This window comes from Amblyraja radiata, chromosome 35, assembly GCF_010909765.2.
Source record: "Amblyraja radiata isolate CabotCenter1 chromosome 35, sAmbRad1.1.pri, whole genome shotgun sequence".
In the NCBI taxonomy this organism is placed as follows: domain Eukaryota; kingdom Metazoa; phylum Chordata; class Chondrichthyes; order Rajiformes; family Rajidae; genus Amblyraja; species Amblyraja radiata.
The window spans coordinates 12304465-12332291 of NC_045990.1; the positions used below are offsets into that span (position 1 = coordinate 12304465).

The 27827-nt window shown below is 48.4% G+C and overlaps 1 protein-coding gene across 1 annotated transcript; it reads left to right on the forward strand.

Moving 5' to 3' along the window:
- The first annotated feature begins 1169 nt into the window (after positions 1-1169).
- LOC116991869 (adhesion G protein-coupled receptor E3-like) lies at positions 1170-26502 on the forward strand. The gene is made up of 13 exons (XM_033050845.1): positions 1170-1178; positions 2286-2463; positions 5652-5719; positions 7779-7871; positions 10814-10991; positions 14151-14282; positions 14749-14816; positions 17139-17225; positions 17814-17988; positions 22378-22497; positions 23533-23720; positions 24899-25075; positions 26254-26502. Exons 1-13 carry the CDS (start codon positions 1170-1172, stop codon positions 26500-26502), a joined length of 1722 nt encoding a protein of 573 aa, XP_032906736.1.
- Positions 26503-27827: the final 1325 nt, after the last annotated feature.

The following is a 27827-nucleotide window of genomic DNA, read 5'->3' on the forward strand; positions in this document are numbered from 1 at the left end:
GTTCCTTCCCACACACACACAACATCAGTGTTCTCCCCACGGCTGTCAATTTACATCAGACCTTTAATTTTAGATACAGTGTTTAATTTGGAGATACAGTGTGGAAACAGGCCCTTCAGCCCACCGAGTCCTCGCCAACCAGCGATCCCCAGCACTATCCTACACACACTAGAGACAATTTACATTTATACCAAGCCAATTAACCTGCAAACCTGTACGTCTATGGAGTGTGGGTGGAAATCAAAGATTTCGGAGAAAACCCACGCAAGTCACGGGGGAAACGTACAAACGCCGTACAGACAGCACCCGCTGTCAGGATTGAACCCGGGTCTCTGGCGCTGTGAGGCAGCAACTCTACCGCTGCGCCACCGTGCCACCCATCTTCCTTATCATTTTCAAAGTTTTGAACAAATCTTACAATTGTTCCATGTTTTCTTTCCTCTAACACGGAAGAAGGACACGCAGGCTGCGCTCCCAGACATTGTAAAGAAGTTTCAAAGCTTCAAGGACAAAGCATGCAACAGTACTGATGCTGGAATTGCAATGGAGGTGAGCTCTCTCTGCACGCACTATCCTGCAGCAGTTTTAGGCCAGGCACCATTTCATTCATTTAGTTTGAGAGATGCAGCATTCAAACAGGCCCTTCGGCCCATTGAGTCCATGCTGACCATCATCTCCTTTATACCCCCTTTAAACTTTGACCCTCTCACTTTAAACCTATGCCCTCTAGTTTAGTTTAGTTTAGTTTAGAGATACAGTGTGGAAACAGGCCCTTCAGCCCACCGAGTCTGTGCCGACCAGCGATCCCCATACATTAACACTATCCTACACACACTCGGGACAATTTTTACATTTACCAAGCCAATTAACCTACAAACCTGTACGTCTTTGGAGTGTGGGAGGAAACCGAAGATCTAGGAGAAAAAACCACGCAGGTCATGGGGAGAACGTACAAACCCTGTACAGACAGCGCCCGTGGTCGGGTTCGAACCCGGGTCTCCGGTGCTGCACTCGCTGTAAGGCAGCAACTCTACCGCTGAGCCACCGTGACCACCCATAGTGTTGGACATTTAATCCGAGGGTCACCAATGAGGTAGATAGTAGGCTCATACAAAAAGCTAGAGTAACTCAGCGGGACAGGCAGCATCACTGGAGAGAAGGAATGGGTGATGTTCCGGGTCGAGGCCCTCCCTCAGACTGAACCAGAGTTCAGGAGTGCTCTCTGGCTGGGTCATTTTAGTCGGCATGGACGAGATGGGCCGAAGGGCCACTTTCTGTGCCACGTGACTCTGTGACACCAAGAATTTCAGCGCTCGGCACAATTTGAAAGTGAAGTGTAGCCAATATTTTCAAGAGAGAGTTAGATTTAGCTCTTCGGGCTAACAGAATCAAGCAATATGGGGAATTAACAGGAACGGGGTACTGATTCTGGAAGATCAGCCATGATCATATTGAATGGCGGTATTGGTTCGAAGGGCCGAATGGCCTATTCCTGCACCTATTGTCTGTGTTTCTATGAGTTGTAGCATTCTGATGACCCATGGTCAGTCAGTCATGACTGAGGGCGGCCTACGAGCATTCTGATGAATTTCATTGCAATAATAACTCACACAATACACTCATAGAAACATAGAAAATAGGTGCAGGAGTAGGCCATTCAACCCTTCGAGCCTGCACCGCCATACAATATGATCATGGCTGATCATCCAACTCAATATCCTGTACCTGCCATCTCTCCATACCCCCTGATCCCTTCAGCCACAAGGGCCACATCTAACTCCCTCTTAAATATAGCCAATGAACTGGCCTCAACTACCTTCTGTGGCAGAGAATTCCACAGATTCTCCACTCTCTGTGTGAAAAATGTTTTTCTCATCTCGGTCCTAAAAGATTTCCCCCTTATCCTTAAACTGTGACCCCTTGTTCTGGACTTCCCCAACATCGGGAACAATCTTCCTGCATCTAGCCTGTCCAACCCCTTAAGAATTTTGTAAGTTTCTATAAGATCCCCCCCTCAATCTTCTAAATTCTTGCGAGCACAAGCCGAGTCTATCCAGTCTTTCTTCATATGAAAGTCCTGACACCCCAGGAATCAGTCTGGTGAACCTTCTCTGTACTCCCTCTATGGCAAGAATGTCTTTCCTCAGATTAGGGTTAATCTAATCTGATCATTGTTTCCACTAAAATATCTGTTCTTGTGATATGAATCATTCCGCAAAGACAATGTGTGATGGATTTTAAAATGTTTTATGTTTATGTAACAACACGGCCTCTCCTCTCGCAAGGCGCTCAGTAATTTCTCCCAGTCGGTGTTGGCCAGCCCGGAGGAATGGAGCCGCCTGAAGAAGCAGCAGCAGCAGGCAGCACTTGGCCACCTGCTGCAGGCCATGGAGGTTGCCATCGCCGACGCTGCCCTCAACCTACTCCTCAACAACAAGACGCGCTATTTGTCGCCCACCATCGGTAAGGGCCACAGTGGCGCAGCGGTAGAGTTGCTGCCTTGCAGCGCCGGAGACCCGGGTTCACCTGCACAACATCTGTCCATTGACTTATCTGTACAACATCTGTCCATTGATTGACCTGTACAACATCTGTCTATGTGTAGAAAAGAACTGCAGATGCTGGTTTAAATTGAAGACAGACTCAACATGCCGGAGTAACTCAGCGGGACAGGCAGCATCAGTCTGAAGAAAGGTCTCGCTGGTTCACAAGATTGATCCCTGGGACCTCTTTTGGGGAAGGGACTCGAGCACTAGAACCCGAGGGGAACCAATATCCTGGCGGGGAGATATGCAAAGGCTACTGGGGAGACTTTAAACTAGAATGGTTGGGGGGAGGGAGTCAAATAGAGAAAGCTAGTAGACAGTGGGTGAGGCATGAGTCAGCGAAGGGAAGCACCCAGACCCAACATGTAGGGAAGAAAGAAGAAAAAGATAATAAACAGTGAATAAGAGGTACACAAAAATGCGGGAGAAACTCAGCGGGTGCAGCAGCATCTATGGAGCGAAGGAAATAGGCGACGTTTCGGGCCGAAACCCTTCTTCAGACTGAGTGAATAAGAGGTGGTGGGTTTCTTAAATGTGTATATTTTAATGCTAGGAGCATTGGAAGTAAGGTGGATGAGCTTAGAGCCTGGATTGACACCTGGAAGTATGATGTTGTGGCGATTAGTGAAACATGGTTGCAGGATGACTGTGATTTGAAACTAAATATTCCAGGATTTCATTGCTTCAGGTGTGATAGAATTGGTGGGGCAAGAGGTGGAGGTGTTGCATTGCTTGTCAGGGATGATATTACAGCAGTGCTTTGGCAGAATAGATTAGAGGGCTCGTCTAGGGAGGCTATTTGGGTGGAACTGAGAAATGGAAAAGGTGTAGCAACACTTATAGGGGTGTATTATAGCACGCCTAATGGGGAGCGATAATTGGAAGAGCAAATATGTAACGAGATAGCAGATATTAGTAGTAAGCACAAGGTAGTGATTGTGGGAGATTTCGATTATCCACACATAGACTGGGAAACACATTCTGTAAATGGGCTGGATGGTTTGGAGTTTGTAAAATGTGCGCAGGATAGTTTTTTGCAGCAATACATAGAGGTGAGAAGGGGCTGTGAGATGAGACAGGTCAGGTGGCGGAGGTATGTATTGGGGAGCACCGGGTCCAGTGATCACAATACCATTAGTTTCAATATAATTATGGAGAAGGTCAGAACTGAACCTAGGGTTGAGATTTTTGAATGGACAAAGGCTAACTTTGAGGAGATGTGAAAGGATTTAAAGGGAGTGAATTGGGACATTTTGTTTTATGGGAAGTATGTACTAGAGAAATGGAAGACATTTAAAGGTGAAATTTTAAGTACAGAATCTTTATATCCCTGTTCGGTTGAAAGGAGAGAGTAATAATTGGAAAGAGCCATGGTTTTCAAGGGAAATTGGACACGGTTCGGAAAAAGAGAAAGAGCTACAATAATTATAGGCAGCATGGAGTAAGTGAGGTTCTTGTGGAGCAGGGCCGGCCTTAGGAGGTGCGGGGCCCAATTGGGAATTCGTAGAAATATAAATAAATAATTATAATTGAGTCGCGTGTCCCTGCTTTCTCCTCCCCAGCTCTCCCTCAGCCCTTTTCCAGCTCTCCCTCAACCCATATGACAATAAAACACTCTTGACTCTTGAAAGTCTATCACCTCCATGATCACCCCTGATAGTGTGATCCAGGCACCCTATGTGAAGAAAGGAGGAGGCAGAGACAGTGGGCTGTGGGAGAGCTAGGAAGGGGAGGGGAAGGAGGGAGAAAGCAAGGACTACCTGAAATTGGAGAAGTCAATGTAATGTAATGACTCTGTGATTCTAACTGAACTGAAGGGAATGTCTGTCGCTTCTGTTTTACAGGGGAGTCACAGATAAGGGGAGTACTGGGGTCTACAGTCACTCTCCCCTGCACGTACAGCAGTCGTGTACTGTACACAACCTGCTGGGGTCGAGGGGAATGCCCTTGGTTGGGCTGCTCCAACAAGCTTTTCCAATTTGAGGCGACAAGCACGATCCGTCCTGAATTAAGCTCCAAATATGAACTGCATGGAGATTTACGGAAGGGCAATGTGTCCCTGACCATAAAGGACCTGGAGAAGAAGGATGAGGGAGTATACTGTTGCCGCATCATGGTATCTGGCCTTTGGAACGACAATAAAACAGAACTAAACCTCATAGCCGGCTCCCCTCCTGGTAAGTATGATGCGTGACCTCCGGGACAAATGTGCCCCGGCTTCTACCATGCTCCCCCCCCCCCCCCCCAACCACCCTTTACAACAGGGTGTGGAGATACAGCATGGAAACGGGCCCTTCGGCCCATCGAGTCCCCACCGACCAGCGGTCACTCATACACTAGCGCAATCCTACACCAACTTTACCACAGCTACATTGTGCCGACCAGCGATCCCCGCACACTAACACTATCCTACACACACTAGGGACAATTTACTATTTTACTGAAGCCAATTAACCCACAAACCTGCACGTCATTGGAGTGTGGGAGGAAACCGGAGCTCCCGGAGAAAACCCACGCAGGTCACATGGAGAACGTGCAAACTCCGTACAGACAGCATATGTAGTCAGGATGGAATACGGGTCTCTGGCGCTGTGAGGCAGCAACTCTACCGTTGCGCCACCGTGCCACCATCGTTCATGATATCCAAGGGGAGGTTGGTCTAACATCGGAATTTCAAACTTTAGGGGCAGCACTGTGGCACAGCTGGTTCCGACCACTGGCAGTCATGCCCACCATGCCACTGTGTCAGTGTGCCACCCCAGCCACTGTGCCCCCTGTCACTATGCCCCCTGTCACTATGCCCCCAGCCACTGTGCCCCCCGTCACTATGCCACCCCAGCCACTGTGTCACCCCAGCCACTGTGCCCCCTGTCACTGTGCCCCCAGCCACTGTGCCATCCCAGCCACTGTGCCACTCTTACCACCATGCCACTGTGCCCCCTGTCACTCTGTCACTGTGCCACCCCTACCACTGTGCCACCCCTACCATTGTGCCACCCCTACCACTGTGCCACCCCTACCACTGCCACCCTCACCACTCTGTCTGTGCCCTGGTGAATGATCCCATCCCCAGTCTAAATCCAAAATGCTTTCTTTGTTCTCCAGATGAAACGACTGTCAGCTATGGAACCATTAATGCCACCACAGAACAATCTACCAAAGCTCCCGATCAGGTGAGAACATGGCCACGATTCTCCCACCACCTCTCCAGCTCCCATCCTTCCCTCCCTCAGCCCCGGCATCTGTCCCCACCATTAGAGTGGAGGCTGTGCAAGGAATCCTGTTGCAGTCGGCCTCAACATTTGATCTCCCTCCCGTCAGTACTCACTCCTCACGGTCTCAAGGCTCACTCCGCCGATACGCATAGAAACATAGACAATAGGCACGGGAGTAGGCCATTCGGCCCTTCGAGCCAGCACTGCCATTCAATATGATCATTGCTGATCATCCAGAATCAGTACCCAGTTCCTGCTTTTTCACCCTTATCCCCTGATTCAGTTAGCTCTAAGAGCTAACACCAATTCTCTCCTGAATACATACACATGCTTCTTGTCATGCCAACTGACCAATTCACTGATTCTCAGTCCAATTGAGCAGCAGCCAAGGAATTGCATTTGCTGGAATTTGGAGAAAAAAAACAAAGTGCTGGAGGAACTCAGCAGGTCAGGCAGCATCTGTGGAGGGAATGGACAGGTGACGTTTCAGGCCGGGACGCTTCTTCAGACTGAAGCATCTTCTCTGCTCGCAGTCTGAAGAAGGGGCCTGGCCTGAAACGTCATCTATCCATTCTTTCCACAGATGCTGCCTGACCTACTGAGTAGTTCCAGCACATTGTGCTTTGAGTATCTGATTCTCAAGAGCTTCCCCAACTTTGTGCATCTACCCTCATCTTCCTTTTAGTTTAGTTTAGTTTAGTTCAGAGATACAGCCTGGAAACTGGCCCTTCGGCCCAGCGAGTCCGTGCCGACCATCGATCACTCGTTCACACACTAGTTCTATGTTATCCCACTTTCTCATCCACTCCCTACACACTGGGGGCCAATTAACCTACAAAACCGCACGTCTTTGGGATGTGGGAGGAGACCGGAGTAAATCCACGCGGTCACCGGGAAAACTTACAAACTCCGCACTGACAGCGCCCAAGGTCAGGATCGAACTTGGATCTCTAGTGCTGTGAGGCAGGGGTCCACCAGCTCACTGCTGTACTGAACCTTTAGGAGTAGCGTCTGACCTGTGCTGTAATGCAAACACCACCAATACAACCTTCTGCAGCATGGGTGCCGGTCACGGGGAGGTGATTAACACTCAGTGTTTGCCTTGTTTAGCATAGTTTACTTTAGAGATATATTGTGGAAACAGGTCCTTCGGCCCACTGAGTCCAGGCTGACCAACAATCACCCATGCACTCGATCCATCCTACACACTAGGGATAAGTTACAGAAACCAATTAACCTTCAAACCTGCACGTCTTTGGAGTGTGGGAAGAAACCGGAGCGCCCGGAGAAAACCCACTCGGTCACGGGGAGAAGGCACAATCTCTGCACGGAAAGCAACCGTAGTCAGGATCGAACCTGGATCTCTGTCGCTGTGAGGCAGCAACTCCACGGTGACTAGTTTGTGTACAAAGTCATGAGAGGAATAGATCGGGTGGATGCACAGACACTGTTGCCCAGAGTAGGGGAATCGAGGACCAGAGGACATAGTTCAAGGTGAAGGGGAAACGATTTAATGGGAATCTGAGGGGTAACTTTTTTACACAGAGGGTGGTGGGTGTATGGAACAAGCTACCAGAGGAGGTAGTTGAGGCTGGGACTATCCCAACGTTTAAGAAACAGTTGGACAGGTACATGGATAGGACAGGTTTGGAGGAATATGGACCAAACACGGGCAGGTGAGACTAGTGTAGCTGGGACATGTTGGCCGGTGGGCAAGTTGGGCCGAAGGGCCTGTTTCCATGAGTCTACCACCACGCCACCACACTGCCCAAATGTATCTGGCCGATAAAGGTGGGCACGGGCAAAACCGATGCCAGAGCCGGCAAAAGGGAATGAATTGAAAATCCTCGGTCTATAGGCACAACCAGCTGGAGTAACTCGGGTTGAGACCCTTCCTCCTGACATTTCTGGTCGGGCTACGTGACAACTCTCAGACACCTCCTTCTACCTATCCATGGACTCGCTGCTAATCCTCTGTCTAAAACTCTTACATGTATCCTTTCCCTTAAAACATCAGATAGACGCGGCTGTGATCCAAGACATCGTAAACGAGATCCGAAGCTTCAAGGAGAAAGCATGCAACAGATTTGTCGCAGGAGGACCGGACAAGGTGAGGTGACACCCTATCCTGCAGGATCTTTACACAGAGGCAACATTTCATTCTCTACCACATTTAATCGGCCAAGTGTCCATAACATCCTTCAACTTCACGGGAAGGAGAAGTGAACCAACTTCAGTGTTCGACACAAAATGCTGGAGTAACTCAGCGGGACAGGCAGCATCTCTGGAGAGAAGGAATAGGTGATGGGTCGAGGCCCGAATCGTCACCCATTCTTTCTCTCCAGAGATGCTGCCTGTCCCGCTGAGTTACTCCAGCATTTTTTTTCAATTCAATTCAATTCAATTCAATTCAATTTATTTGTCATTTGGACCCCTTGAGGTCCAAACGAAATGTCGTTTCTGCAGCCATACATTACAAAACAAAAAAGACCCGAGACACAACACAGTTTACACAAACATCCATCACATCGCTGTGATGGAAGGCAAAAAAAACGTATCTCTCCACTGCACTCTCCCCCCCGATGTCAGAGTCAGAGTCAAAGTCAAAGCCCCCGGCTGGCGATGGCGATTGTCCCGCGGCCATTAAAGCCACGCCGGGTGATGCAAGGTCGCGCACCGGGTCTTGGTGTTAGAGCACCCGGCGTGCGCTCGCAAAGTCCCGCGGCCATTCCAAGCCGCGCGGGGCGATGGTGTAAGGCCCTGCAGTTCCTTCCCACACACACACACAACATCAGTGTTCTCTCCACGGCTGTCAATTTTCATCAGACCTTTAATTTTAGATACAGTGTTTAATTTGGAGATACAGTGTGGAAACAGGCCCTTCAGCCCACCGAGTCCTCGCCAACCAGCGATCCCCAGCACTGTCCTACACACACTAGAGACAATTTACATTTATACCAAGCCAATTAACCTGCAAACCTGTACGTCTATGGAGTGTGGGTGGAAATCGAAGATTTCGTAGAAAACCCACGCAAGTCACGGGGGGAACGTACAAACTCCGTACAGACAGCACCCGCAGTCAGGATTGAACCCGGGTCTCTGGCGCTGTGAGGCAGCAACTCTACCGCTGCGCCACCGTGCCACCCATCTTCCTTATCATTTTCAAAGTTTTGAACAAATCTTACAATTGTTCCATGTTTTCTTTCCTCTAACACGGAAGAAGGACACGCAGGCTGCGCTTCCAGACATTGTAAAGAAGATTCAAAGCTTCAAGGACAAAGCATGCAACAGTACTGATGCTGGAATTGTAATGGAGGTGAGCTCTCTCTGCACGCACTATCCTGCAGCAGTTTTAGGCCAGGCACCATTTCATTCATTTAGTTTGAGAGATGCAGCATTCAAACAGGCCCTTCGGCCCATTGAGTCCATGCTGACCATCATCTCCTTTATACCCCCTTTAAACTTTGACCCTCTCACTTTAAACCTATGCCCTCTAGTTTAGTTTAGTTTAGTTTAGAGATACAGTGTGGAAACAGGCCCTTCAGCCCACCGAGTCTGTGCCGACCAGCGATCCCCATACATTAACACTATCCTACACACACTCGGGACAATTTTTACATTTACCAAGCCAATTAACCTACAAACCTGTACGTCTTTGGAGTGTGGGAGGAAACCGAAGATCTAGGAGAAAAAAACATGCAGGTCACGTGGAGAACGTACAAACCCTGTACAGACAGCGCCCGTGGTCGGGATCGAACCCGGGTCTCCGGCGCTGCACTCGCTGTAAGGCAGCAACTCTACCGCTGCGCCACCGTGACCGCCCGTAGTCTTGGACATTTAATCCGAGGGTCACCAATGAGGTAGATAGTAGGCTCATACAAAAAGCTAGAGTAACTCAGCGGGACAGGCAGCATCACTGGAGAGAAGGAATGGGTGATGTTCCGGGTCGAGGCCCTCCCTCAGACTGAACCAGAGTTCAGGAGTGCTCTCTGGCTGGGTCATTTTAGTTGGCATGGACGAGATGGGCCGAAGGGCCACTTTCTGTGCCACGTGACTCTGTGACACCAAGAATTTCAGCGCTCGGCACAATTTGAAAGTGAAGTGTAGCCAATATTTTCAAGAGAGAGTTAGATTTAGCTCTTCGGGCTAACAGAATCAAGCAATATGGGGAATTAACAGGAACGGGGTACTGATTCTGGAAGATCAGCCATGATCATATTGAATGGCGGTATTGGTTCGAAGGGCCGAATGGCCTATTCCTGCACCTATTGTCTGTGTTTCTATGAGTTGTAGCATTCTGATGACCCATGGTCAGTCAGTCATGACGGAGGGCGGCCTACGAGCATTCTGATGAATTTCATTGCAATAATAACTCACACAATACACTCATAGAAACATAGAAAATAGGTGCAGGAGTAGGCCATTCAACCCTTCGAGCCTGCACCGCCATTCAATATGATCACGGCTGATCATCCAACTCAATATCCTGTACCTGCCATCTCTCCATACCCCCTGATCCCTTCAGCCACAAGGGCCACATCTAACTCCCTCTTAAATATAGCCAATGAACTGGCCTCAACTACCTTCTGTGGCAGAGAATTCCACAGATTCACCACTCTCTGTGTGAAAAATGTTTTTCTCATCTCGGTCCTAAAAGATTTCCCCCTTATCCTTAAACTGTGACCCCTTATTCTGGACTTCCCCAACATCGGGAACAATCTTCCTGCATCTAGCCTGTCCAACCCCTTAAGAATGTTGTAAGTTTCTATAAGATCCCCCCCTCAATCTTCTAAATTCTTGCGAGCACAAGCCGAGTCTATCCAGTCTTTCTTCATATGAAAGTCCTGACACCCCAGGAATCAGTCTGGTGAACCTTCTCTGTACTCCCTCTATGGCAAGAATGTCTTTCCTCAGATTAGGGTTAATCTAATCTGATCATTGTTTCCACTAAAATATCTGTTCTTGTGATATGAATCATTCCGCAAAGACAATGTGTGATGGATTTTAAAATGTTTTATGTTTATGTAACAACACGGCCTCTCCTCTCGCAAGGCGCTCAGTAATTTCTCCCAGTCGGTGTTGGCCAGCCCGGAGGAATGGAGCCGCCTGAAGAAGCAGCAGCAGCAGGCAGCACTTGGCCACCTGCTGCAGGCCATGGAGGTTGCCATCGCCGACGCTGCCCTCAACCTACTCCTCAACAACAAGAAGCGCTATTCGTCGCCCACCATCGGTAAGGGCCACAGTGGCGCAGCGGTAGAGTTGCTGCCTTGCAGCGCCGGAGACCCGGGTTCACCTGCACAACATCTGTCCATTGACTTATCTGTACAACATCTGTCCATTGATTGACCTGTACAACATCTGTCTATGTGTAGAAAAGAACTGCAGATGCTGGTTTAAATTGAAGACAGACTCAACATGCCGGAGTAACTCAGCGGGACAGGCAGCATCAGTCTGAAGAAAGGTCTCGCTGGTTCACAAGATTGATCCCTGGGACCTCTTTTGGGGAAGGGACTCGAGCACTAGAACCCGAGGGGAACCAATATCCTGGCGGGGAGATATGCAAAGGCTACTGGGGAGACTTTAAACTAGAATGGTTGGGGGGAGGGAGTCAAATAGAGAAAGCTAGTAGACAGTGGGTGAGGCATGAGTCAGCGAAGGGAAGCACCCAGACCCAACATGTAGGGAAGAAAGAAGAAAAAGATAATAAACAGTGAATAAGAGGTACACAAAAATGCGGGAGAAACTCAGCGGGTGCAGCAGCATCTATGGAGCGAAGGAAATAGGCGACGTTTCGGGCCGAAACCCTTCTTCAGACTGAGTGAATAAGAGGTGGTGGGTTTCTTAAATGTGTATATTTTAAAGCTAGGAGCATTGGAAGTAAGGTGGATGAGCTTAGAGCCTGGATTGACACCTGGAAGTATGATGTTGTGGCGATTAGTGAAACATGGTTGCAGGATGGCTGTGATTTGAAACTAAATATTCCAGGATTTCGTTGCTTCAGGTGTGATAGAATTGGTGGGGCAAGAGGTGGAGGTGTTGCATTGCTTGTCAGGGATGATATTACAGCAGTGCTTTGGCAGAATAGATTAGAGGGCTCGTCTAGGGAGGCTATTTGGGTGGAACTGAGAAATGGAAAAGGTGTAGCAACACTTATAGGGGTGTATTATAGCACGCCTAATGGGGAGCGATAATTGGAAGAGCAAATATGTAACGAGATAGCAGATATTAGTAGTAAGCACAAGGTAGTGATTGTGGGAGATTTCGATTTTCCACACATAGACTGGGAAACACATTCTGTAAATGGGCTGGATGGTTTGGAGTTTGTAAAATGTGCGCAGGATAGTTTTTTGCAGCAATACATAGAGGTGAGAAGGGGCTGTGAGATGAGACAGGTCAGGTGGCGGAGGTATGTATTGGGGAGCACTCGGGTCCAGTGATCACAATACCATTAGTTTCAATATAATTATGGAGAAGGTCAGAACTGAACCTAGGGTTGAGATTTTTGAATGGACAAAGGCTAACTTTGAGGAGATGTGAAAGGATTTAAAGGGAGTGAATTGGGACATTTTGTTTTATGGGAAGTATGTACTAGAGAAATGGAAGACATTTAAAGGTGAAATTTTAAGTACAGAATCTTTATGTCCCTGTTCGGTTGAAAGGAGAGAGTAATAATTGGAAAGAGCCATGGTTTTCAAGGGAAATTGGACACGGTTCGGAAAAAGAGAAAGAGCTACAATAATTATAGGCAGCATGGAGTAAGTGAGGTTCTTGTGGAGCAGGGCCGGCCTTAGGAGGTGCGGGGCCCAATTGGGAATTCGTAGAATATAATAATTATAATTGAGTCGCGTGTCCCTGCTTTCTCCTCCCCAGCTCTCCCTCAGCCCTTTTCCAGCTCTCCCTCAACCCATATGACAATAAAACACTCTTGACTCTTGAAAGTCTATCACCTCCATGATCACCCCTGATAGTGTGATCCAGGCACCCTATGTGTCAATAAAAAGTGTCTCTAATTTTCTCAGTAACCTCCACAATAATATTGGCCCATTTATAGATATCAACCAATTCAGTCAGAATGTTCTTCCCAAGGGTGGAAATGTCAAAGACTAGAGGGCGTAGCTTAAAAGTGAAAGATGCAAAGTTTAAAGGAGATATGCTGGGCAAGTTTATTTACACAGAGAACGGTAGGTGCTGGAATGTGCTGCCAGGGTTGGTTGTGGAGGCAGATGCGATATTATAGTATAAGAGGCTTTTTGATGGGCATGTAGATAAACAGGAGGGATATGGATCATATACAGGCAGAGGACATTCGTTTATCTTGGGAGACACAAAATGTTGGAGTAACTCACCGGGTCAGACAACATCTCTGGAGAAAAGAAATAGGGGACGTATCGGGCTGAGACCCTTCTTCAGATCGCAACCCGAAACGTCACCTTCTCTAGAGATACTGTCTGACTCCAGCTTTTTGTGTCTATCTTCGGTTTAAACCAGCATCTGCAGTTTGACCTTGTTGTCATGTTTGGCTTGGACATTGTGGGCCGGGGGGGGCTGAACTGTTCTATGTTCTATATGTTCTCCCAGCCGTATCCCTTCTCTTGTAGTGTCTGTATTTTCTGCCTGGAAGACGTTCAGTTCAATTTATCTGCAGGGGGGAACAGGGCCACTTGTCAGGGTACATGTTGGACAAAAGCAGAGAATCAGGAGTGTTTCCAATGATTCCTGTGTTGATGAGGCTTGCAGTCAGAGTCATACAGCACGGAAACAGGCCCTTCGACCCAACTCATCCATGCTCCATCTAAGTTAGTCCCATTTACAAACATTTGGTCCATATCCCACTGAGCACGTCTTACCCATGTACCTGTCCAAGTGTCTGTTAAATGTTATTATAGCATCTGCCGCAATTATCTCCTCTGTCACCTCATTCCATATATCTGCCCCCCTCTGTGTGAAACAGTTGCCCCTCAACGTCCTATTAAATTTGCCCCTCTCTTAAACCTGTGTCGTCTGGTTTTTGATTCCCCTGCTCTGGATAAAAACTGTGCACTCACCCTATCTATTCCCCTCATATAACCATATAACAATTACAGCACGGAAACAGGCCATCTCGGCCCTACAAGTCCGTGCCGAACAACTTTTTTTCCCTTAGTCCCACCTGCCTGCACTCATGCCATAACCCTCCATTCCCTTCTCATCTCATGATTTCATACACCTCTATAAGATCTGACCTCAGTGTGGGGTAAGACCATGCCGGGCGGAGAGTGGGTGAAGAGTGACAAGGATGTGAGAGTGAGCTCCTGTCACACTCTGTGCATCACTCCCTCGTCACTCGCAGTCTCTCTCTCCTCACCATCCATGCTGTCGATGTTTGTATCTCTGTCCCTTTCTGCAACAGATGTGGACGAATGCGAGCATGGGCACCAGTGCAGCGCCAACATGACCTGTCGCAACACCTTTGGGAGTCACCTCTGTGTCTGTGGAGCGGGATATCACCCAGGGCCAGGACAGACACACCAGACCTGTCAAGGTAAGCTCAGACTTAGGATGAGAGCTGATGTTCAGGGAATCAAAACTGGAGATGACGGAAACACTCACCAAGTCAGGCAGAAGCTGTGGAAGGGACGGCAGGGACTGATTAGTGATGGTTAACATGGTTCTCTGGGTGGGAAATTGTGGATTACAACTTTGATTGGGTGCTTTGAAAAGGTGACAAAGAAGGCACTTGCCATGTTTGCCTTCATTGGTCGGGGCATTCAGTACAACAGCTGAGATGTTGTGTTACAATTGTGTAAATGTCGATGAGGCCACACTTGGAATATTGAGAACACTTCAGGTCGCCCAATCTAACGTTGCACATGGTGGGAGCACCATAGTGGAGCTCTGGGTGAGGGGCAGAGGTGAGATCTACTCTGCCCGATGGGTGAACATCAGGAGGGTGACAGGTGAAGTCTGCAGGTGACACTGACATCTCTTTCATGTGATTCTTACACCAGTCGATCCACTCGTTTGTTCCGACTCGGGAAAGCGGAGTTCCACAGTGCAGCGGTGCAGTCGCAAGCAGGTACGTGAACGACCTCTGACTTCCACAGAGGCACAGTGATTAGATCCACACTGCTGGAGCGACTCAGCGGGTCAGGCAGCACCTGTGGAGGGAATGGACAGACCACGTTGAGTGTCGGGACCATCCTTGAAGATTTCACATTGTAGTGTCCACTACAATCAGACTGAAGAAGCTTCACGACCTCGAAACATCGCCTATCCATGTTCTCCAGAGATGCTGCCTGACCCGCTGAGTTCCTCCAGCACTTTGTGTTTTACACTATACACCATACCCTGTAAAGTACATGTCGCTCTATAGGACTTTTGTTCGGCTAAATTCACTGGAATTTAGAAGGATGAAGGGGTATCTTATAGAAACATGTAAAATTATAAAAGGGCTGGACAAGTTAGATGCAGGAAAAATGATCCCAATGCTGGGCAGGTCCAGAACCAGGGGCCACAGTCGTAGAATAAAGGGGAGGTCATTTAAGACTGAGGTGAGAAAAAACTTTTTCACCCAGAGAGTTGTGAATTTGTGGAATTCCCTGCCACAGAGTGGAGTGGAGGCCAAATCACTGGATGAATTTAAGAGAGAGTTAGATAGAGCTCTAGGGGCTTGTGGAATCAAGGGATGTGCGGAGAAGGCAGGCACGGGTTATTGATTGGCGACGATCAGCCATGATCACAATGAATGGCGGTGCTGACTCGAAGGGCCGAATGGCATCCTCCTGCACCTATCTTCTGTGTTTCTAAATTTGGACCATTGCATACTGTTCTGGTCGCCATGTTACAGGAAGGATGTGGAGGATTTGGAGATGTTGCACAATGATATCTGGATTAGGTGGTGTTAGCCACAGGAGAGATTGGACAGACTTGGATTGTTTTCTGGAATGCCAGAGGTTGAGGGGAGACCTGATAGAAGTATATAAAATGATGAGAGACATGGATGAAATAGACTGTCAGCTTTAGGGCGAGAGGGGCAAAGTTTCAAGGAGTTAATCGGGGGGCAAGTATTTTACACACGTTGTAGTGGGTGCCTGGAACACACTGTTGGGGGTGGAGCAGATATGACCATGGTGTTTAAGATACTTTTGCATTTGTGCACGGATATGCAGTGTATGGAGGGATATGGGTTATGTACAGGCAGTTAAGAGTTGGTCTTATCAATATTTTATTCATTGTCATTTGAACCTCAAATGAGGCTTAAAACGATACTCTGTTTCTACAGCCATACAAAAAGAAACAATTTTTACAAGAAACACTAACAATTCCATTCACACAAACATCCATCACAGTGAATCTCCTCCTCACTGTGATGAAAGGCTAAGTATTTTCTCTCCCCTGTGTTTCATATTTCTCCCCCTAATGTTAAAGCCCCCGGCAGGCGATGGTAAGTCCCACAGCCATTAAGGCCGCGCTGGGCGATGTAAGGCCGCTCGGGGCGATGTAAGGCCCCACTCCAAGTCTTAATGTCTCAATGTGGGAGCCCCCGGCAAGTGTTGGCATGTCCCGCAGCCGTTAAAGCTGTGCCGGGCGATGTAAGGACCCGCTCCAGGTAATTCCAACCCCGCGACACGGGCGGGCGAAGTTGCGTTGTGGGAGCTACGAAAAGCAGTCTCCCACCAGGGACCCGCGAGCTCCTGATGTCACCGTCCACCGGACCTGTGGCTGGAGCCTCCGAACTCCGGAGTCCGGTCGCAGCAGCGAGCCACCACAGCTCTCCACGCACCGAGGCCGGCCAGCCCCACAATAGTGAGTGGTCCACAGGCTCCGCAACTGGAGGCCCCAGGTTGTTCCGGCTGGAGGCCGCTCCACGGTACTAGGCCCCAACGACAACGGAGGCCCGACATGAAAAAGGTCGGGTCTCCCGTGCAGGTAAGAGATTTAAAAGTTTCCCCTTCTCACCCCCCCCGCGCCCCACATATACACAGCCAAAAGCAATATAAAAAGAACACAACAAACTATATTCAACTGGACAAAAAAATAAAAAAAGACAGCCAGGCTGCAGGGGCCGCTGCAACGTCGGTCTCACCGCACACAGAATCATCGTGTTCGGCACAGACATTGTGGGCCGAAGGGCCTGTTCCTGTGCTGTACTCTTCAGTGTTCTGTGTTTTTAAAGGCAACCCTTCGTTATAAGCAACTCCTTGGTGTCATTGCCACCATTTAAGCTGTGAGGTCCATTCAGAGTTGCCTTGGTACATGACACTCACACCACCCCTGTACACAAGCAGTTTTACAGCCTTTATCATCAGACTCTTTTTCCGATTGCTTGTAACGTTTGACTAATTCCCCAGCACGGCCAGTCTAATACATCTAACTGTTGTCTTGTTCCATTGTCCAGTTAACCTCTGCAGAAGACGTGCTGAACATAGCTGCTTGCTTCCAATATAAAATGTGTCAGAATTTCAGCGTGGAAAGTGATACCAAGGTAAGGGTTTTCAAACCTTACGATTTTATCTTCGGGTAAAAGTGGTGAGCGTTTGAGATATAGAGAGTCACGAGGATATTTACAAAGATTCTGTGGGCAGCACAATGGCGCAGCGGGAAGAGCTGCTGCCTCACAGCGCCAGACACCGAGATTTGATCCTGACTTTGGGTGCTCTCTGTGTGGAGTTTGCACGTTCTCTCTGTGACTGTATGGGTTTACTTTCCTCCCGCATCTGAAAGAGGTGCGGGTTTGTAGGTTAATTGGCTTCTGTAAGTTGCCCCTAGTGTAGCGAGGGTAGATGAGTAACTGGGTTGACATGGAACTAGTGTGAACGGGTGATCAATGATCGGTGCGGACTCGGTGGGCCGAAGGGCCTGTTTCTGTGCTTTTTCCGGATTCCAGCATTCAATATGACGGACATTGAGAAAGGAAACAAGCACTTTGGCCCAACTCGTCCATGTTGACCAAAATGCCCCATCTAAGCTCGTCCCATTTCCCCATGTTTTGCCCATATTCTCTCAACATTTCTGAACCATGTAATCACAATGTTTTACTTTTCATTATATTGAGTGTTCTATTCACCCGCAGGACATGGAAGCCTTTACAAACACGGTTCTCAATCACTCACTGCTGGAAACCATGAACACAAATGAAAGGCAGAAGGTAGTAACAACCATATTGGACCTTGTGGACAATATGGCCATGGCGATAGCTCTTACTCTGCCCAGTTCACAAGTGAAGACCATCACAACAGATTCATTTGGTAAAGTACTCTCCTTGGGAAACATTCACCATCGCAACAAAGGTTCTCATTGCTAGTTACCGAGTGTGTGGAACTGGATTTAAATGAAGGGGAGGCAATGTGCAGTTTACTTTCAAATAATCAGCTTTGAGCCTGAAGTGCGTGTTCATCACTTGGTGTTGAATAGATGAATAAAATATAATAATAATAATAATATATTTTATTGTCATTACACATAAGTGCAACGAGATTTGGGTATGTAGCTTCCATCCGACATCATAACTTAAGTAACTACTAACATTTAGATTTAGATACCCCGAGAACATGGTTTGTAAAAAGAACTTTACAACAGTAAAATAGTAAAATCCGACTAAAGTGCAGATGTGTCTGTGCGACGTGACCATCCGAGGAAGACAGTCCGTGGGGGTGGGGGGCACTCAGCAGGGCCGGTTCAGAGCAGCTATAGCTCTGGGAAAGAAGCTGTTCCTGAGTCTGGAGGTGCGGGCGTAGAAGGCCTTGTAACGTCTGCCGGAAGGAAGTAGTTCGAACAGTCCATTACAAGGGTGTGAGGAGTCTTTGTGAATGCTGACGGCCTTCCTGAGGCACCGTGTTTGGTAGATGCCCTCCAAGGCTGGTAGCAGTGTCCCAATGATCTTCTGCGCTCTGTGGATGACGCGCTGAAGAGCTCTCCTCTCCGCCTCTGCCCTGTTGAGATACAATACAGAGATGCCATACAATAGTATGCTCTCTGTCGTGCAGCGGTAGAAGGTTGTCAGCAGCTGTTGGGGCAGACCAGTTCTTTTCAATGTTCTCAGGAAGAACAGTCGTTGCTGTGCCTTTTTGACCAGTGCAGCGGTGTTGGTGGACCATGTGAGGTCCTCTGCGATGTGTGTGCCCAGAAACTTAACACTGGACACTCTCTCCACACTGTCCCCGTAGATGGAGATTGGGGCGTATTCCCCCTTCTGTGACCTCCTGAAGTCGATAATCAGCTCCTTAGTCTTGGAGGTGTTTAATGACAAGTTGATACGTGAGCACCAGTCCGTCAGGTTCTGCACCTCCGCTCTGTAGTTTTGTTTCATCACCGTTGGTGATCAGCCCGATCACCAACCTGGCGGATTGATTGATTAAGATGGATTGATTAAGATGTTGGGTCTTGATATCAATGTTACTGCCATATTTCCTGAGGAGAAAATTTGACAGAACTGCAGATCGAAGGGAATTTGGGGGGAAAAGTCCCAGAAAATGCTGGAAACACTCGGCAGCTCAGGCAGCATCTGAGGCAAGAGAAACGGCCGATGTTTCAGAACCCTTTCTCTTTCCAATCGTTCTGCCTGAGCTGCTGAATCCACCGCCTGCTGTGTTTTGATGTCAGAGTTGCTGAGACTGCGTGGGAAGGGTTTGGTGTAACACAACACACCTGGAATAGTGAGGTGTCCTGTCTCCAGTGTTGTACCTGTTGCCACAGCTCCGTTGGAAGGTCACTCAGGGGTCACTGTCAGCTGGGGTTCCTGTTTCATGTAGGAATGAACTGCAGATGTTGGTTTAAACCAAAGATAGACACAAAAAGCTGGAGTAACTCAGCGGGACAAGCAGCATCTCTGGAGAGAAGGAATGGGTGACTGGTCGAGAACCTACTTCAGACTAGTTAGAGATAAGGGAAACAAGAGATATATACAATGAAGTAGAGAGATAAAGAACAATGAATGAAATATATGCAAACAAGTAACGATGATGAAGGAAACAGGCCATTGTTAGCTGTTTGTAGGGTGAAAACGAGAAGCTAGTGTGACTTGGGAGGAGGAGCGATAGAGAGAGAGGGAATGCCGGGGCTACCTAAAGTGAGTGAAATCAATATTCATACCACTGGGCTGGAAGCTGCCCAAACAAAATATGAGGTGCTGTTCCTCCAATTTGCATTTAACCTCACTCTGACAATGGAGGAGACCTAGGACAGAAAGGTCTGTGTTTAAGAAGGAACTGCAGATGCTGGAAAATCGAAGGTAGACAAAAGTGCTGGAGAAACTCAGCGGGTGCAGTAGCATCTATGGAGCGAAGGAAATAGGCGACAAAAGTGCTGGAGAAACTCGACACAGAAATTTGCCACAGAAAGGTCTGTGTGGGAATGGGAAGGAGAATTAAAGTGTTCAAAAGGGAACTGCAGATGCTGGAATATCGAAGGTACACAAAATTGCTGGGGAAACTCAGCGGGTGCAGCAGCATCTATGGAGCGAAGGAAATGGGCGACGTTTCGGGCCGAAACCCTTCTTCAGACTGATGGGGGGTGGGGAAAGAAAGAAGGAAAAAGGGAGGAGGAGGAGGAGCCCGAGGGCGGGCGGATGGGAGGGTGGGAGGAGACAGCTAGAGGGTGAAGGAAGGGGAGGAGACAGCACGGGCTAGCCAAATTGGGAGAATTCAATGTTGATGCCATAAGGACGCAAGGACCCCAGACGGAATATGAGGTGCTGTTCCTCCAATTTCCGCTGTTGCTCACTCTGGCAATGGAGGAGACCCAGGACAGAGAGGTCGGATTGGGAATGGGAGGGGGAGTTGAAGTGCTGAGCCACCGGGAGGTCAGGTAGGTTATTGCGGACTGAGCGGAGGTGTTCGGCGAAACGGTCGCCCAACCTACGCTTGGTCTCACCGATGTAAATCAGCTGACATCTAGAGCAGCGGATGCAGTAGATGAGGTTGGAGGAGATACAGGTGAACCTTTGTCGCACCTGGAACGACTGCTTGGGACCTTGAATGGAGTCGAGGGGGGAGGTGAAGGGACAGGTGTTGCATTTCTTGCGGTTGCAACGGAAAGTGCCCGGGGAGGGGGTGGTGCGGGAGGGAAGGGAAGAATTGACGAGGGAGTTGCGGAGGGAGCGGTCTTTGCGGAAGGCAGACATGGGGGGAGATGGGAAGATGTGGCGAGTGGTGGGGTCATGTTGGAGGTGGCGGAAATGGCGGAGGATTATGTGTTGTATTTGCCGGCTGGTGGGGTGAAAGGTGAGGACCAGAGGGACTCTGCCCTTGTTGCATGTGCGGGGATGGGGAGAGAGAGCAGTGTTACGGGGTATGGATGAGACCCTGGTGTGAGCCTCATCTATGGTGGCGGAGGGGAATCCCCGTTCCCTGAAGAACGAGGACATTTCCGATGCCCTGGTATGAAATATCTCATCCTGGGAACAGATGCGGCGTAGGCGGAGGAATTGGGAGTAGGGGATGGAGTCTTTACAGGGGGCAGGGTGGGAAGACGTGTAGTCCAGATAGCCATGTGAGTCAGTGGGTTTGTAATGTATGTCGGTCAGGAGTCTGTCCCCTGCGATGGAGATGGTGAGGTCAAGGAATGGTAGGGAAGTGTCGGAAATCGTCCAGGTGTATTGGAGTGCCGGATGGAAGTTGGTGGTGAAGTGGATGAAGTCAGTCAGTTGTGTGTGGGTGCAGGAGGTGGCACCAAAGCAGTCGTCAATGTCATTAAATGTCAATGAGAATTAAAGTGTTTGGCAACCGGGAGATCAGGTAGGTTCAGGTGGACTGCACAAAGGTGTTGAGCTAAACGATCTCCCTGTGCTGTGCAGTGGTGACTGGAGCTCGCCTGTGCTATACTTATACCCACAAACTCTAACTGTAGGTGTTGTAGCCGTTTAGCTGCACACTCAACTCACAACCTTCTCTAAAGAAAACAATGCATCCTTCTTTGGCCTGTCCATGGGACTGGTGTTCCTCAGTGACTGGATATTACCACTAAACCTTGCCTGCTCTCTCTCTAAGGCCACATCTTCCCTCATGCACGGTACCCAGGTGCAATATGACTGAACCATCTTCATAGCAATTCAATGACGCTTCAACAGTGACATCCATCAGGATGTTCTGAAGTTGAGACACAGGTTTGAGGACCAGTCAGCCCAGACTCTGTGCTCAGGGTGTGGAAGTGGGACAAGAGCACCACCTGAGCCACGGCTAACAAGTGTTGGCAATAATAATAATAATATATTTTACTATCATTGCACAGAGGTACAACAAGATTTGGTGTGCCGTTTCCATCCGATGTAATAACTTTATTAGCTAAAAATTTAGACACCCAGAGAAACATGATTAAAAACAAAAATCAGTTAAAACAGTATAAAGTACAAATAGGTCTGTGCCGGCTCGATGTGTGACGTGACCATCATGGGGGGGGGGGGGGCACCACCAGCACTCAGCAGGGAGCAACTATAGCTCTGGGGATGAAGCTGTTCCTAAGTCTGGAGGTGAAGGCGTAGAATGCCTTGTAACGTCTGCCGGACAGGTTGTTAGACCTTGGAGAGAGAGAGAGAGAGAGAGAGAGAGAGAGAGAGAGAGAGAGAGAGAGAGAGAGAGAGAAAGAGAGAGATCAGTTCTGTTGCCATTGCATGCTTCACAACATCTGATCTTTTCTCATAGTTCTGAAGTTCCAGGTGATTGAAAAGAAGAATAGCAATGCGGACCATTTGGTGGAGATGCATGTTGCGAGCAATGTCATGAAGATATTCTGGAGTTCAATCACTGAAGGCACTAACCCTGGTAAATGTTCTGTCTCTTTCCCATCCTTCCATACCTGGTGTGTAAATATCACAGGAACTGATGGAACATAGAAAACGATACAGCAGAGGAACAGGTCCTTTGGCCACAACCTCAGTGCGGAACATGAAGCCAAGATAAACTATTCAGCCTGACCATGATCCATAATACCCCTCCATAGCCATGTGCCTATCTAAAAGCCTCTTACACGCCATTATTGCATCAGCTTACACCGCCACCCCTGGCAACATGTTCCAGGCACCCACCACCATCTGTATTATAAACTTGCCCCGCACGTCTCCTTGAAACTTTTCCCTTTCACGTTAAAGCTGTGCCTCTAGTCTAGATATTTGCTACATTCATCATGTCATTCCACAGAAAGGCATCATCTAGATAATGATGGATGAATGTCATAGAATCTTTTATCCAGAGTAGGGGAATCAAGAACAGAGGACATAGTTTAAAGGTGAGAGGGGAACCCCAGGGGCAACTTTTTCACTCATGGAGAGGTGGGTATGTGGAAGAAGCTTCCAGATGAGGTTGTTGAGGCCAGTTCTATAACAGCCGGTTCTTTAAAAGACACTCGGACAGATACATGAATATAAAACATTTGGACAGATATGGGCCAAACGCAGGAAATGGGACAAGCTTAGATGGGGCATTTTGGTCGGCATGGACAAGTTGGGCTGAAGACCTGAATCTGAGCTCTGTGACACAATGACTATCTTGTGTGAATGGCCATGTGTAACCACCCACAAGGCACAAGTCAGGACCGTGATAGATCACCCTTCACTTGCCTGATTGTGTGTAGTTGTAACAGCACTCAAACTAACCTGAAACTGTCCTGGACAAAGCAGGCTGCTCGATGATCTCCCGATCCACCACTGTTTAAGCTGGTTTTAATGCTCAGAGCCCCTGTACAGGGCACCACAGGAATGGGTGGTGGGTGCTGTAGACCTGCCTTTATGTCCAGTTACTGGAGTCTGACACCTGACCTTTCTCCACACTCACCAATGGTTGAACTGTTATCTCCAGCAGACTTTGTGGCTGTTTCCTTTCTTGTATTCAACGACATGGAATCCCTGTTGAACAGAGAGATTAAAGGAGGAATCTCAACTCAGAGGACGTTCCCATTGATCTCCAAGGTGGTCTCAGCCACGATCAGCAACAAAGTCGCCAGCTCCAAGCTGAAAGAAATGGTCAATTTCACTCTGGCAATCAACCAGGTTTGTAAATACCACCCAGGGTGTGTCCCGATGGATAATGGGCTCCCCCAAAGGTACAAATGGGAAATAGTTCCTGAACTCAGAATTAAACTCCTTCTGCCTCCATTGGGTAAGTCCCCATCAAATCTGTGTCACATAGTGCAGGAATTTGCAAGGTGTTATCTAGGACTAACTGGCCAAGTAGATGAGGGAAAAGCTAAAGGTGCAGAGACTGGAATGAAATACAGAAATTGCCTGAACACTCAGCAGGTCAGGCAGCATCAATGGACAGAGGAACAAAGCTAACTTCTCATTGTCTGCAGTACCTGCCTGACCTGCTGAGTACTTGCACCATCTTGTGTTTACGTTAGACTCAGATGAGAGGATTGGCTCTGATTGTACACTTAGTGAACGAAGGAGAAGATCAGGAAGTACCTTTGCTCTGGGTGATTTACTGCTGGGAAGTCACTGTACGCTATGTAGGGATGGTGTACATGTGACCCTGGTTAACCCACCTCACCCTGAAGTGTGAAGGTTGGGTGGGCAGTAGACACACTGAGCCTGGCTTCAGGCCTGATGTCTCCACATAAGCGGGTCTGAGCTGGTTCAGGTCAGTTTATGGTCACCACTCCATTCACCGTTACTCAGGGTCAGTACAAGGAGACCTGATGCAGGAAGTGGAAATGCCACATCTGAGGGAGAGGGGTGAAGGGTTAGAGATTGGTAAAGAGACGGGTCACAGGAGGAGACCATGTGCCACCATTTCTCAGGTGGTGGTGAAGCTGTAGTTTCAGTGTATAGCCGCCATATCAATGAAAGACAATCGCTATCACTGCACTGTGTATGTGGGGTGTCAGCTGGGATATTGTAGAAGGGGATTCATTCTCGATATTAGTCTGACTGCCCTTCCCCAGGCCAGTTTCAATGTGGAGGGAGCTTCACTGTATGTATCCATGCCCCACCCTGGGGCAGTTTGATGGGACAATACGGTGAGATTGGTAGCAATGGTGTTCCCTCTGTTGGGTTAAATGTGATCCTGTGGCCGGTTTCCCACCTGCAGAAGTCACTGTGAATTGGTGTCACCAAAGGGATAGGACAGATCTGATGTTTTCTGTGCTAACACAACTTGGGGAAGTGTGAATGCTCAACCTGTTATCAGAAAGATTCAATCGATGGTTAAAAGTCTTTGCTCTTCTCAGTCGCAGGAACAGAAAGACAACGAGAAGCCAACGTGTGTGTTTTGGAAGACGACGGAAGGTGAAAGTGTCTGGTCCCGTGAGGGTTGTGTAACGTATGGTTTCAATCAGACATACGTGGACTGCCAGTGTGACCACCTCACAAGCTTTGCTATTTTAATGGCTCCTGTTGATCTTAAGGTACGAGGTCGTTCAACAGAAAAACTAAAGAGGGAACAAGTCAGAGAGTCAGAGGGAAGGAGACACACAGCATTGAAACAGACCCTTCAGCCCACCATGTCCATGCTGACCCGCAAGCATCTATTGGTCTGAAAAAGGGTCTCGACCCTAAACGTCACCCATTCCTTCTCTCCAGAGATGCTGCCTGTCCCGCTGAGTTACTCCAGCTTTTTGTGCCTATTAAATCTGCAGTTCCTTTCTACACAATGCTACTGCTTGGTCTGTTGCCTTCTACACCTTGGTGATTTAAGTCATACCTTAGAGCGCTGTGAGGTAGCTGCCGCTTCCACCCACACAATCTGGGTGTCCCAGATCACAGGTACCCTCTGGGTGAAATCATTCGTCCTCAAATCCTCCCCAAACCTCACACCCTTTACCCTACACCTATACCCTCTGATTTTTCACGCCTGTGCTGTGGTATAACGTTTCTCATAATCCACTTCATCTATACCCATCCCATTCATAATTTGTGTACCTTAATCCAGTACAATCAACCTTACGGGAGAGGAATCATGAACTGAAGGACATGGGTTGAAGATGAGAGGGGAAAAAAATAATGGGAACCTGAGGGGCAGCTTTTCCACACAGTGGGTGGCAGGTATGTGAAAGTAGTTGAGACACGTCCAATGGCAACATTTAAAAGACATTTGGACAGGTACAGTGGAATGTGGTCCAAATACGGGCAAATGGGACTCAAGGGTTCTTGAATGAGGGGTTGAATGGGAACCATTAATTGTGTTCTAGAGGTTGACTGGGCCTGGCCCAAAACTCCAGCCCGTTGTCCCTGGAGATACTGCAAGTATCAGAGCCTCAGGACATCAGGGAGACAAGGGTTCTCGATCAAAAAGGAATTGATGATCAATGTTCTAGAACATGATGAGTTGGTGCCCTGTAAACCTAGAAGGGGCCTGGCTCAGAGCTCCAGCCTGTTGTCAATGGACATTCTGGGGGTATCAGAGCCCTAGGCATCAGGGTTGGTGTTCACGAGGGAATTGATAGTTGGCATTCTAGAACATGATGAGTTGAGGCCTGGTGATCGAGCGCTCGAGGGGACCAGGCCCAGACTCCATCGTGTTGTCCCTGGAGACCTTGCCGCTGCTGTGGTATGAACGTTGTGTCCCACATTGTGCCCGCAGCAGGGTGACCGGCACTTGGAGGTGATCACCTACATCTGCCTCATCATCTCTCTGCTGTGCCTCGCCGCCTCCATCGCCATCTTTGTCAACTGCAGCTCCATCCAGAACGCCAACACCACCGTCCACAAGCACCTGAGCTTCACCCTCTTCCTGGCACAGTTCGTCTTCCTGATAGGAATGCGGATTAAACACAAGGTAAGAAATCTAAGCTGCAGCTTCAAATTCTCAGCTCTCTCCTGGATCTTGACCTAGAAACATAGAAACATAGAAAGTAGGTGCGAGAGTAGACCACCAGGTCCGTCGAGCCCGCACCGCCATTCGCTCATGGCTGAACACTAAACAGACACACTTACCCACAAACAGTAGACACAAGACACAGAACACAAGACACTACCCTCCCCTTTATACCGCTATCACCCCTCTCCACCCCAAAAACCTCGTGATCTCCTGGGAGAGGCAAAAAAACGGATAAAAACCCAGGTCCAATTCGGGAAAAAAATCCGGGAAATTCCTCTCCGACCCCAATCCAGGCGATCGACACTTGTCCAGGAGATCACTCAGGTCTTACTATACTAACCATACCTAGGTCCATATCCCTGCCCTCTCCCCGTAGCCCCTTATCCCCTTGGCAGCTAAAAAACCATCTATTTTAGTCTTAAATATATTTAAAGTTTCTGCTTCCACTGCTCCCTGGGGCAGTGAATTCCATAAATTAACCACCCTCTGGGTGAAGAAGTTCTTCCTCATCTCCGTTTTAAAAGAGCCCCCCCTTATTCTGCAACTATGTCCCCTAGTTCTAGTTTTAACATAGACCTTATCTATGCCTCTCATCATTTCACATACTCCTCTCAGATCTCCCCTCAACTTCCAAGTATTGTTGCAGAGAAAGTAATATGTTTGCTCAACTTCACGTTATGGCAAAATCCTCTAATCCAGGCAGCTTCCTGGTGAACCTCTTCTGCACCCTCTCCAAAGCCTCCACAACCTTCTCATCATAGACTTGGTGGATTTACAGATTTATATAATTATTGGTGGGATTGAAGTTCACGTCCTTGGTCCAAGTCCAGCAATTGATCCATTCTGCTTGAAGTCATGGGTCAACAGAAATGTGCAATTTATTTACAACAGTAGACCTTGCTGGAGATATTGAGTTCCGGAACTCCTGCAGAACTCCAAATTCATCATTCCAAACTGGGTTTAGTTTAGTTTAGAGATACAGCTAGGAAATAAGCCCTTTGGCCCACCAAATCTAGGCCGACTAGCGACCCCCACACACTATCCTACACACTCGGGCCAATTTATAATCTTTTCTTACCCTCACCAATTAACCTACAAACCTTTGGAGTGCGGGAGGAAACTGGAGCTCCCGGAGAAAACCCACGCGGTCACAGGGAGAATGTACAAACTCAGTACAGACAGGATCTCTAGGCAGGCAGCAACTCTACCGCTGCACCATTGTGCCACCCTAATATCCAGCAACATGTATTGCGACGATAGTTTCTCTGGGTATCTGCGTGTGTGTGTCTCTGCCCACCGTATCTAACCATTGCTGCCTGTCTATGACACACTCTGCTACC

What these genes read in the sequence shown, in the direction of transcription:
- LOC116991869 (XM_033050845.1), top strand. An exon ending in CTACCAAAGCTCCCGATCAG is followed by an intron (nt 5,720 to 7,778) that starts GTGAGAACATGG and finishes TTAAAACATCAG; the next exon opens with ATAGACGCGGCTGTGATCCA. An exon ending in CTATTCGTCGCCCACCATCG is followed by an intron (nt 10,992 to 14,150) that starts GTAAGGGCCACA and finishes TTTCTGCAACAG; the next exon opens with ATGTGGACGAATGCGAGCAT.